Source organism: Pogoniulus pusillus, chromosome 24 (genome assembly GCF_015220805.1).
Source record: "Pogoniulus pusillus isolate bPogPus1 chromosome 24, bPogPus1.pri, whole genome shotgun sequence".
Taxonomy (NCBI): domain Eukaryota; kingdom Metazoa; phylum Chordata; class Aves; order Piciformes; family Lybiidae; genus Pogoniulus; species Pogoniulus pusillus.
Window position 1 is genome coordinate 11,851,116 of NC_087287.1, and position 13,073 is coordinate 11,864,188.

The window sequence follows — 13,073 nt, forward strand, 5'->3', positions numbered from 1 at the left end:
GCAGAGAGGGGAGCCTATCAAGTGGAGAAATTAACATGCTGTGAGTTTATTAATTTGTGGGGATATTTTTGTTTAATTATGGTATTGTTACTCCGTGACAAGTCTAGCAGAATGATTTGCTGGTTAGAAATCCTGAATCACTGCAAGTGCAAAAGTGCTAGATGTTTAAGTGGAGAATCAGAAGTTAGAGACTTAATGAAGAGAATAAGGCTACAGAAAGATTTTGTCTTCAAAATAGGACACTTTGTCAAAGCTTTGGCCAGTTCTATCCTAACCCTCTCTATCTGCTAAAACATGTAAACATTACAGTTTAAGTGTGTTGTGGATGCAATACTAATGCAGGATGTAACGCCTCTGTGTGTTCAGTGAGTTCTGTTACAGAAAGCCTTGTGTTGCCTGAAACTACACAACCAGCTGTATTAGGTCAGATGAAAGTAAATTGTATAGACTTGGGACTAGAGCAATTTCTCACCTTTTTTTGCTTCACTCATAAGAACAAAAAATATTTGAGCTACTCATTCTGTGATGAGTGAGATATCTTCCTGCACTTGAAGGTAATATTTTTGCAATGAGTGTGCATTTATTGTCCATATGCTGCCACCACCTAGTGGAGATCAGGCCCTGGGTGACAAGAAGTACCTGGATGTATGAGTTTGCACTGTGACCATAACAGTCATTCCCTTCTTCATGTTCCTGATGTTTGTTTCTTTTTAGTCTAAGTACATAATGCTGCTGTCCCTTACATTTATTTCTAGTAGGCCATTCTTGGTTAGACACTAAATAAAAATCCTATTTAGATGTCTGCCTGAACAGGGTATAGTACTTTTATGCAGATTTCATGAGTACTTGCTATTCTGTACATTCTTTTTGAATGAAATGTGTGTTGTGTCTAGGACCTCCTGTGCTACCTTGAGTACTGTGTTCAGTACCTTGAGTACTGTGTTCAGTTCTGGGCCCCCCAGTTTAGAAGGGACATTGAGATGCTTGAGCGTGTCCAGAGAAGGGCGACGAGGCTGGTGAGAGGCCTTGAGCACAGCCCTATGAGGAGAGGCTGAGGGAGCTGGGATTGGTTAGCCTGGAGAAGAGGAGGCTCAGGGGTGACCTTATTGCTGTCTACAACTACCTGAAGGGTGGTTGTGGCCAGGAGGAGGTTGCTCTCTTCTCTCAGGTGGCCAGCACCAGAACGAGAGGACACAGCCTCAGGCTGTGCCAGGGGAGATTTAGGCTCGAGGAGGAGAAAGTTCTTCACTGAGAGAGTCATTGGACACTGGAATGGGCTGCCTGGGGAGGTGGTGGAGTCGCCGTCCCTGGAGCTGTTCAAGGCAAGATTGGACGTGGCACTTGGTGCCATGGTGTAGCCTTGAGCTCTGTGGTAAAGGGTTGGACTTGATGATCTGTGAGGTCTCTTCCAACCCTGATGATACTGTGATACTGTGAATGTCATTAGAGATTTTTCTAATTCATCAAACACTCCTGATCACTGATACTTGCTAATATTCACCTTTGTTTGTTTGTTTGTTCATTTCCCTCCTCTTCAGCCTCACTTCTGATCAGACTCTTACACGTCAGGGTCCCAATCCACCTTTTCCTGAAACCTATCACACTTTGCCAAAGAATACCAGGCAGCCTTCAGGGAGCTCACCACCACCACCAAACCGCAATTTACCAAGTGACTATAAATATGCACAAGATCGTGTAAGCCATTTGAAGATGTCCCAGGAGGAAAGGAAGGCGAATAAGGATGGAACTGTTTGGCAGCTATATGAGTGGCAGCAGCGACAGCAATTTAAACACGGCAGCCCCACCGCCCCGCTTTACGTAGGTTCTTCAGACTTTATGGATCGTGGGAAGTCTAAGAGTTCATTAGATGTTCCACGATCAATATCTGTTCCACCCTCTCCATCTGATATTCCTCCACCTGGACCTCCAAGAAGCTTTCTCCCAAGGAGACCACATACTCCTGCTGAAAGGCTTACAGTTAAACCCTCTGATGAGAAACAAAGTGTAGATGTTCCTTTTGCTGGCTCACCGAGGAAGATAGGAAATCCTGCTGTAAAGGTTTGTATACACTGTAGCTGATGTCAAACTGTTCTGCGTGTGGCATCATAACCCTGAGAATTAAATGCAGTCAGTTTCCATTGCATCTTTTTTTGCTTATGAAAGGTTCTAAAAGTTAGTGCAATGAATAATTTTCTCCTCAAACTCCTGCTTTCTGATCACTTCAGACTCACAGATATTTGTCAGTTACAACAGGCAAACTGGGGGCATGTCACATGGATTCAGAATATTTTGATTTAAAACTGGAAGACATATATGTGTAAAATACACACATTGTGGCATTTTAATGTATAAATACATAGGGAAGAATATCAAACTGAACAGGATGGACTCTTCCTTGCTTATTTCCTTATGCTTGTAGTCTTCACTGTTTGCCACGTTTGCTTTCTATTCATGTTCTGCTATTGTAGTTAGTCTTATAGCTGGTTCAGTTTTCAGTTATAGCCCAAAACAATACATATTTTTCATGCATTTGATAGTTTAAGCCCTTGCAGAGTTGTCATCATTGGGCTCACCAAAATCAAAGTCAATCGAAGCCAAATTTCAGTGTGGGGTTTTTTTTGTAGGCACTGTTGTACCACCCTCCTATCCAGATGTGACAGAGATTTCTCTGATATGCATGTGGCTCTTCTTGACTGAGGAAAATAGAGAAATTCAGGATTGAATAAGTGTAGCATTTGTCTTGTTAGATTTTACACTGGAGTAAATGGAAATTAAATCCTCTGCATTCACCTAATTCTTTGACCTTAGCTATGGGCGCTGATGGGAAAAGTAGCTGCAAAAAGGTTTGTGAATTCAGGTATCCAGTGTGGGCTTAGGACCCTGACTTCAGACGGCATACTCGCTTCATTTAGGGTTTAGATGTTTTTCCTAGCATGTGTGCAGTGTAACTGTCAGCTGTCTTTCAGCATTTATCCATTTATAATCTTCTGTCAGAGGATGAAATACTCTACTGACATGCTGCAATGGAACTTAATATGTTTTTACCTCCTGATTGTATTATGCCAGACGTTGGTTTCTTCATGCCTAAGTTGAAGGAACATTACATCCCTTAAGAAGGAATGTACAGCAGTCTTCCTGTGCAGTGTAGCTGAATAAATTTTACTTATAAAACTCTTTGTAGGTCATACTAGTTTCACCAATATAAGAAAACATGGTTTCCCTCATCTGTAAAACCTCTCTGTGAAACTTGTGTAAAGGTTTGTAAAGCAAAACACTCATGTTTTTATATGTAAGCACACAGTGCCATTTTATGTTCAAATCTCTGTGTCTGCAGAGATCTGTGGTGCTCTTCCCTCCCTGGAATACTTCTTCAAATTCCATCCAGTTACACTTGTTTAAAGCAAAAAGAAACAAACAAAAATCAGTACGACAAAACAAAACCAAGGGCAGAACAAAACAGCATTCAGTGAGATTCTGAGACAGGAATAAAAATAAATGATGAGACACTGAAGAAAAGCCTTGAGGAAAGCCATAACAGTTTGGCATTGCCAGAGAGCTGAAAGAATGGATGTGCAGTTGGTTTTCATACTGCACGCAGAAAAGGGGCGGATCAGATGCAATTATGTTAAAGCCCCTGGTATTAGTGGAACCCATTGCCACAAGGTGTCACTCATGTCAGTAGCTGAGTGTTCCTTGGTAATGGAGGGCATGCACAGGTGTCACTGTGAGGAGTGCAGGCCTGGGGGGTGGTGGACATAAGCCAAGCAGCCTCTCTGGGAGACATTACTTTGGGGGGAACTTTATGAATATTTCTTTATTTGCTGGAAGCCACTTTGCATGTTCTGCTAAAGCAGCTTGTGCTGCCAGAATCTGCTGATCTGCCCAGCATCACAAGTGCTAGATTTGCATTTGTTCATCCATAAGTTTTACTTAATCATCAAAAGATCTGGCTGGCTCGTGAACGTTACCCCGATCTAAGCATGCCGTGAATTCAAATGGGAAATTTGCGGCAAAGGTGCAGATCTTCTCAGTTTTCCCTCAAGTGCAGCATACCTCTTGCTTGAGACAATCCTTTACAACTCTGGCTGTGGCTTCTTGCAGAGCTCAACTCACATTGATCGACGCTCTATGCCTGCTATGGGTTACATGACACATACTGTGAGTGCACCCAGCTTGCATGGCAAGTCGGTAAGTTGAGAGCAGTTACTTTTCCTCCTGTGTCATAGTATTGTAGTTAAGTTCAAATCCTGCTCATTCCATAGTAGTTGTATTTTTGTTAGTTAAAATGTAAATAACCTGAATGAGAACTTAACCAGGTTCCAGTAAAGCCCATGGGAGTTTTGCTGCTATCTGCAGCATAAGCTGTTATTACAAGATTCACCATTTATTATGTTTATTTGACCAAATGCAGAGTTAATGAAGTAATTGCTTAATCATGTCAAGTAACTGCTTTCTGGGCACTGAGGTGAAAAATGTAATTATAGTTCTCTCCCTGAAGACTGCTAATTTCCTCTTTACAATGTGTCTAAATACCTGCAGCCTGAAGAGCTAACATTGCTTCTCATTCGATTAAGGAGACATCAGGCTAAGTTGGCTAGTATACGAAATTACACAATCGCACAATTACTGCAGCACTTGCCAACTAATTCCACCTATCAGGTCAGCTGCTGCGTGGCTCATCTGTGCCGTATGACATTTTGTGACTCTGCAAATGCTTCGTCAGTGGCATGCTTGAGTCTGTGCTTTCCTTTGGTATTCTGCAATTCCCAGGCCGTTTGCGGTTTTTCTTTGCTGCTGTACTTGCTATGGAAGATGAGTGGCTTAAGTTACAGGGCACTCTTGCGTGTGTTTGCAAGTGTGATGTATACAGCCTTTTTATGCTATTTCTGAAAATGCTTCATCTTCAGAAATACAGGATAAAATGTGAAACAGTTTCATTCTAAAGCCAAACCATTTCCTTGTGCCGCTTTCATGATGGCATTGGCTCCCTGTGCCCCATGCTATGTCACCTGCAAATTGAAGTGCATCAGCCAGTTTGTTCATTCACATGAGCTTGTAACTGTGTCAGTTCTGCAGGTGAACATTAGTCCATGAAAACTAAGGGGCATCTTGGTTCATCACCAGTGCTCTGGATTGCACTGGTGTATGAAACTTGTAAATGTGAGATCGAACAAATGTACTTACAGAGCTCTTTGGTTCATATTAAAGACCAGAAAATAGAGCCATCTGGAAATAAAATGTTCTGACTCTTCTTGGAATTGGTGCAGGCTTTATATTGGCCCAAAACTAAAGGCCTTTTTTTATTTGTTTTTAAGTTTGGGAAAGTTTCATTTCCCAACTAGCCTCACCTACAGAACACTACGGTGGGTGATAGTAACAGGGATTTGTGTAAATTTGGACAGACTTTCTAGTCATGTCCTCAGCCAGACTTACAGGCTAATCAGACAAGAGCTGCAAGTGAACACCTCTAAAGAAATGCAAGTGTGATCTAGTATTTCATGCCATAAAGGGGTTTTCTTATATTTTTTAACTATGCATTCTCATTGGCTCAAAACTTGAGAAAAAATATAGTTGTGCTCTTCTTTTATTCCAAAGTTTAATGTACCCAGGATATAAATTCCTGTCAAAATTCTGAGAATTTTGGGACATTTTACTTGACTACAAAGCACATTTGCAACAGTTAAACTTTTTGTTCTGTATTGCAAATATCCCTTTTGGAAAAAGGAGAAATAACTGTGTTAAAACTTCTGTGCATGCTTTTCCTGAAGTGACTGCAATGAAGAAGTTGCTAGATGAATGTAACTGTAAAATTAAGGTGGTAGCAATTGCAGGTGAACCAATGAAAAATAAGGATCAAGTTGAATGCTGTTACTTAAAAGACAAAGTGGATTCTCTAATGGTACAAGTGAGATCTTTTCCAGTATTTTATTCACAAAACTTATTTTGTGCTTTCCCTGAATAAAGAAATTCTTATCTTAAGATGTGTATGCAATGTGATCAAAAGTATCCTGATGATTTGCTATATGATGCCTTCTAGTTACATCCCATACTCGGGTACAAGAGTTTTGGTCTCCCAGGGAGACTAACTGTACTGGAGGAGACCACTGTAACTTTTTCATTGAGGGGATAATCAGTAGAAATTATTTTGACCAAAGAACTGTTAGACATTTTATTTTTTCAGGTAGTGTCTTATTCAAGGTGGAAAACTCAAATCTGTATGTTTGAAAGTGTAGTAATGAGATAATCATATTGTTGGGAAGTATTTTGCCTATTTTTCAGTTGTAAATAGCAGTATGCTGGTAGAGCAAAGGTACTTCTTTATGAATGTCCAGTTATTCTGTTTCCTCTTTCATCCATTTTCTTATAAATAACTTACCCAAGTATTATGAAATTGTTTAAAGCATTCAAATGTGTTGCATTGTTTTTTCCCTATGTACTTCCCTGGAGGCGGATGACACTTACATCCAGTTGAAAAAGGATTTGGAGTATTTGGATCTAAAGGTAAGTTGTTATGGCAGTCTGCTTCCATTCTGTATCATCTTCATACTTGCAGATTTTTCAAATCACCACCTGTTCAGAAGTGGAGAGACTCTCTGTCTTCTGGCATCACTGTTGGTTTTAGAACATTTTGTGTCTTTGTAGCAGTAACTACAGTTAAAATGCAACCTTAGAAAATGTTTGTAGGAAGAACTTGTGTTACTGGTACTCCAGATAACTGATACATGAGTTCAGTAAGATCGAATTAAAAGCTGCTTCAAAACATTCATCTGCTCTAGCATTAGAAACAAGAGGAAATCAGCCTCTCTAAGTTTAAATAGGATGTTCTTTTAATCCAGCTTTTTCTCTTGTAATCTTGAGCTTTTTTCTTGTTTTTATACCGTGTTGCATTTATAATAGCTTACTTTTTTTGTAAAATGTGGTGACTAATTATGATTGCTTATAATGTGGTATGATATTTCCTTTAAAAAAGAAAAATTAAAACCATGATATTGAGCAGCAAAGCATTTATCTAAACTAAAAAACTTCTGTGTCTGGTGCACTGGCAATTCAAAAGCACATACAGACTTAACAATATCAGATTTTGAAGGGGGAAAAACCCAAACCAGGTAACTATTTTAACAAAACAGTCTGACACTTTCTCTGGTATGTAGGATGTGTTGCCATAAATAAATCACATGGTGGTCCTGCAAGCCATGGCAAAGTCAAGTCTGACACCTTGTTATCCCTGTTATTGGCATGCACTGATGCCGTGGGTCGTTGCATATATGCAGCTAATGTGCTGACTGGACCTGTTAGTGTATGTGTTTGAGTTTTATCTGGTAGTTTAATGGCTGAATGCATAACCAGATGTATCAGTTGAAAATATTAGTAATATATATTACACATATATAGTGTCATGTATATGTAAAGATAGAACATTTATCACGGGGTGTATGTAGTCTAAGTCATCAAATATGTAAACTGTTGTAATAATGAATATAAACATTTAAAAGTGGTTAGATGCATTTCACTTTAGGCCCTGCTCTTGATTTGTTCCTGGCTTTGCCAAATGTGACTGCATCTGAAACTGTTGGCTGAAATGTATGAATATGAGTATGTTGCTTAGGTTATCAATGCAGAGTTCTTGGTGTTACTACATATTACCTAACAGAATCATACCTTGCTGTCAATTCCCAACACTCCTGAAACTGTTTGGATCCTGTTTTTTGCTTTATATTTGTATGTGTGTTTTGCAAAAGTAAGAAAAGTCTTGTGGTTAGATGATCAATCTACTTACAGTGTAACAAGACAGGTAGATTTCTAGTTGTAGCTTCTGAATTGACAGATGATACAGGCTATAAACTTCAAGGATCAGTGTGATGTAAGAGCATGCGATTGCTGCTGCTCATGGAGTTTTGAGTTGTAAGGCTTGGGAAGATTTGTTTTTACATCTGTAACAAGCTATTACTAAACTTTTGTTTGAAACAGATAGAAAATAATGGACCTCTGATCAACATGATATACAAAGTGCTAAAGAACTCAGCACAAGGGTTACTATCCAGTATACATGTAAGACTGCTTGCATCTGCAATGTGCTCATCCCATTGCTTCTTAAAACAGCAGTCAGTGTTTACGTAGTCTGGCTTTTACAGGTGTCTTATGGTAAACAGTAATGCTGTCTGTAAGAAGTTTTCTTTTCTTTTTTCCTTTCTTGTGAAATTATGGCTGACCTCAGTGTTTGGTTTTGTTTTATCATGTTTTGAAAATGATTGTGTCAAGTAGTGACTCCGATGTGCAGTTTTGAGAATGTGAAAGCATGCTAAAATTCTTCATTACGTTCTCATGTTCACTGCTTGATAATTAACGTTTTGGTTTACAGTTCTGATTTTGTAATTCAAAATATCCCCCAAATCTGTAGGCTCTGGGTTTGTATGCTATTTCCATTGCTTTGAAAAAGGCTTTTGCATTCTCTTAGCTTGCAGGTGATTAAATATGCAAAATTATTATGTTGACATGCTAGTATTTCTGCTTGTATGTGATTATTTGTTACAATTATACATGTATTATACTCTATGATATTGCCATTTCCTTAACTCCGTGTATTCATGGGAAGAGTCCCATGTAGACAGTGGAATAGCAAACGTGTCTACAGAGATAGATGTGCCTTCATTTGAAGATTGCTGTGAAAGTTGGAAGTGTTATGTCATACAGTTTCTGTACTGATTTAAAAACCATTTTATGTGCAAAGATAATCATCTCCTGAGAAACTGATTTATGGAATGAGAGATTTGATATATTACAAACATGTTGAAATAGATTAATTACATTTGTTTCCACTGTATCACTTCAGTAGAATTCACCCTATACTGTGGAAGAGCCTGTCCTTTGTAGAATGAAATACTTGGTAAAAAGTTGTGGGTGTAGTCATTAGTTAGTGCTGTAGTTCTTGCAACTATGCAGATTAAGGAACTATTCAAGTCCTTTGACATCAAGAAAGCATTAAAACTAAACTGTTAAAATAGTAGATTTTGAAGGAACAGAACCTTTGTAGGCATAGATGGTGGAGATTATGCTGCTTGTACTGAACCTTAAGTTACTGAAAAGTTTTACATAGCCTAATGTAGCTGATAATCCTTTCCAGTAGTGTGTTTTAGTATATAAAGACATATTTGTCCAAAATTTCACTCATCTTTGTTAACAACTGTTAGCATTTAGCAAAACCTTTCACTGAGCTGTTGAAGTGTAATTAGGTTTTAGTGTGCAACAGATTTCTTAGCTCATTAAAACACATTCCTTTTAGGTGACAGGGCGTGACACCTTGAAAGAACGAAGTACAAAACCTGTCAAGATTGCAGAAAGTGATATTGATGTAAGTAGCAAATACCACCTCAGACCCTCTTGCATTGTTTTGGCTGGTTATTGTTTTGTGGTCACATTATTATGCTCTTTGGGGTAAAATACTGCTTGTGTAGACTTCGCTGCTTGGTTTTCAAAATCTTAACGTTTTATATTTATATAATTAATTTTCAGGTCAAGTTAAGTGTTTTCTGTGAGCAGGACAGAATTCTGCAGGACTTGGAGGATAAAATAAGAGCCCTCAAGGAAAATAAGGTGAGTAAATGAAAAAGGATTTTATGAAATAACAACTTTGATCATAAAATGTGTAACAAGCAGAAGATGGAATTACTGGAAAAGAATTGAGTTGCATGTTAGACCTGAGTACCCACTTTTAGAAAACAGCATATTGGAAATTAATTATTTAAAATTATATGCATTTCATTCTCTGGCATTTATTGCAAATTGATTTTCATACACTTCTCTGCCTAATTTTGCTCTGTGTATTAATATGTATATGTCGGGAGGCTTAGTCATGTCTCATTTTCAGTTCTTTCCACCTGCACAGCTGTTATTTGCATAAATAGCACCACAATAGTGTGCTACTGTGGAGAGCTCTGTCTGTGACTTGTATGGTGGTTCAGCAACAAAAAACCCAAACACAAAAATACAGAGAGAGAAAAAAATGAGTGAGAGAAACGAGAGAGATTCAAACCTGTAGTAAATTCAGAAAGCTGTGTGCATTTATATATAGTATTGTGAACTTAGTTCTCAGACTTGTGACTGAAATGCTGGAGTGTCTTCTGTGACAAGTTTGTAGTTAGAACCCATCTCCTTTCCACTGTGCTCCTTCAAGTCAGAGTTCAAATGGGAAACAGTGACAAAATTGTTTTTCTTTCCCTGCCTTTCATCTTTATCTGCTTCACTGCCTATGAGCTATACCTCTGAATAACTTGAGGTGGCTCAGAAAAAAATCTATTCAGAAATGAAAATACTATTGGAGTGGATCCTTCAGAAGAGCTGCTGTGCAGAACTGATTCAGCGATACTTACTCCTGACTGAACAACTCAAGTCTTCACTGTGGTTTAGACAAGATTTGAATTCCTCACATGGCTAATTCAGCTGCAGCAGTGAAGGAGAGCCTGTCCTTCAATAAATAGTTAATGCTGTGTTGCAGTACGGCTGTCACAGCTCTATACTGTGTAAGGAATCTTTCTGAAACTAAAAATCTGAACCAATTACAGATTGTAAATTGAAAAGCTCCCTTCTCATTGCTTTGTGTTTTCCACAATTTTGGCTACTTAATGGAAAGATCTAATGGAAAATAGCAGATACTTTTGGTTATAATAGTTAATGAAGACTCTTGCACTTTTCATTTACATCTTGTCTTTGCCACGGGAGGACAATCCTAACCTAGTGGCTTGTAGGAAAGACTGGAGGTGTGGAAAACAACTTCTGATTTCCACAGATAGATCTTTAATGTTCTGTGTGTTCTAAACTTGGTGCCACCTTTTTCTTTATTAGGATCAGCTGGAGTCTGTTTTGGAGGTTCTACACAGGCAGATGGAACAATACAAAGACCAACCACAACATGCAGAAAAAATTTCTTGTCAGCAGAGACTTTTGCAAGAGGATCTCATACATATTCGGGCGGAAATATCCAAAGTTTCAACGGTGCGTGGCTTTGGTTGTTTCAAAGAAACAATAATTGAAGTACTAGTTAGGGTAAAACCATATTTTTCTCTGGATGGGAGAGTTAAGTTCTGTTCTCTTCTGATTTGGTTCAAGTGCAAGATTCTAAACTAGTACACAAAAAATTCAACAGTCTCTCCAGCTTTCCTTTTCAGTGCCCTTTTCACACCTCCCAAGAAGAGCTCAAAAAACTTAAAAATACCTTTCTTCATTTATGTATGGGGCATAAACTGCAAATCTTTCACCTAATCTTTTGATTGTACCATGGGAAGAAGAACTGGGAAAGTCTGATATTTTAGTTAAAATTTAAAGATAATATTATGGCTTAATACAATTCAAATGCAGTTTAATGTTGCATTTTATTAACAAAAATATATCAAAGAATTTGCCATGAAAGAGAGGATCTTAAACTTGTGTGTTGTGGACTCCGTGTGTTATTCTTACCTCCAGTTGAATATGGGACTAGCTCTTGATGAAATTGTTGCTGGTATTGCATGAACACCTTTCCTACAGTAAGATGTAATTACTAAAATGCCAGTGCTTTTTGAATGTCTGTATGCAGTGATTCATGCCTGTAGAAAATGTATGACTTTCACAGACAGCATTACAAATTTGATTGGTGACATAAATAGCAGGGAATTGTAAGAATGGCTATACTGGCTCTTTCTCACCCAGGCTTCTGGCTTCAGCAGTGGGCATGAGCAGATGCTTAGGAAAGAGTAAAGATAGGAGAAGCAGGTAGTACTTTGTGTCATAACTAATTCAGCTTCTAACTCTTCTCTGCTCAGAGAGTTTCCTGAGACTGGTATTTATTTTGTCTATTTATAATCCTCAGTAGATCTGAGTTCCAAGAACCTGTACAGTCTCCTATTAAATTCTGTGAACTTTTTACATCCAGAACATTATTTGAGAAGATACTGCTCAGACCTTCTCCCTGGTGTGTGGACAGCCATTTACTTCTATTTGTTTTGGGTCTGACTCACACGTTTCCTGTGATAAACCTTTGTTCTTATATGAGAAGGGATGGGGAACATTCAGAGAAAAAGCCTATTCAATCCTTCCTTATATAAAAATGCTCCAGATGCTTGATTCTTTTGATGTCTAGGTCAAAAGACAGATCATGGTGTGCTGGGGGAAGTTTAGGCTGGATGTTAGGAGGAAGTTCTTCACAGAGAGAGTGATTGGCATTGGAATGGGCTGCCCAGGGAGGTGGTGGAGTCGCCGTCCCTGGAGATGTTGAAGAGAAGACTGGATGAGGCACTTAGTGCCATGGTCTAGTTGACTGGATAGGGCTGGGTGCTAGGTTGGACTGGATGATCTTGGAGGTGTCTTCCAACCTGGTTGATTCTATGGTTCTGTGGTGCCACGGGTGCCAGAAATAATCTAGGTAAGAGTGATTGGAGACCCCTATTTTCCAGATGTCTACTTATTTATTTATGCCATTGCAACACAGTCTGTAGAAGTTTTAAAGGATAACCTGCTTTGTGTTTCAAAACTTGGGTTCTGGTTTAGATAACTGGATTCTAACTATAAACTTGTTTTAAATAGAGGATTAAAGTAAAATGAAATGGAACCAGAGCAGATACCTTCATAAGTCAGTATTTGTAGTTCAGATTCTATTATATGCCAGTTTTATGCTTTGAGAAATGGGTTTGTGTGAGGACCTGGCCAGAGTTTTCTAATGAGGGATTCTTGACTTGATTTTGCAAGCTATAAAGTATTTTCATGTGTGTCATTAGCCCTAACCAAAAATGTAGGCTGTAAATGGATTATTTTTTGTTTCTTTTTATGATAGAGCAACGCCATCTTATAAACAGTTTGGTGCTTAATTAGAGAATGGATAGAGTGATTTCAGAGTTTATCATGACACTGCATTTGAGTATTCCCTCTGTTAATAGGAAATGGAAAATGCCTGGAATGAATATCTGAAATTAGAAAAGGATGTGAGCCAGCTGAAAAAAGCCTTACAGGAACAGATGAATAGTTCCTTAGTAGCTCAGGTGAGTCCATTTCCAAACTCCGGGTCATAAAGTCATGGAATCATTAGTTTACCTATGAGATGCTTT

General features: G+C 38.6%; 1 protein-coding gene across 10 annotated transcripts in view; it reads left to right on the forward strand.

Annotated features, from left to right (window-relative positions):
- The window catches only part of PLEKHA7 (pleckstrin homology domain containing A7), a 137,233-nt gene that overhangs the window by 103,371 nt on the left and 20,789 nt on the right, over positions 1–13,073 (forward strand). For 7 of the 10 annotated variants that reach the window (XM_064163613.1, XM_064163617.1, XM_064163614.1 and 4 more), the window contains 9 exons: positions 1,539–2,058; positions 4,102–4,188; positions 4,540–4,659; positions 6,448–6,501; positions 7,969–8,049; positions 9,281–9,349; positions 9,511–9,591; positions 10,840–10,989; positions 12,906–13,007. In XM_064163613.1, the coding sequence (XP_064019683.1) occupies positions 1,539–2,058; positions 4,102–4,188; positions 4,540–4,659; positions 6,448–6,501; positions 7,969–8,049; positions 9,281–9,349; positions 9,511–9,591; positions 10,840–10,989; positions 12,906–13,007 (1,264 nt within the window). The remainder of the gene's footprint in view (positions 1–1,538; positions 2,059–4,101; positions 4,189–4,539; positions 4,660–6,447; positions 6,502–7,968; positions 8,050–9,280; positions 9,350–9,510; positions 9,592–10,839; positions 10,990–12,905; positions 13,008–13,073) is intronic. The other 3 variants (XM_064163618.1, XM_064163620.1, XM_064163622.1) reach the window with 3 other exon arrangements.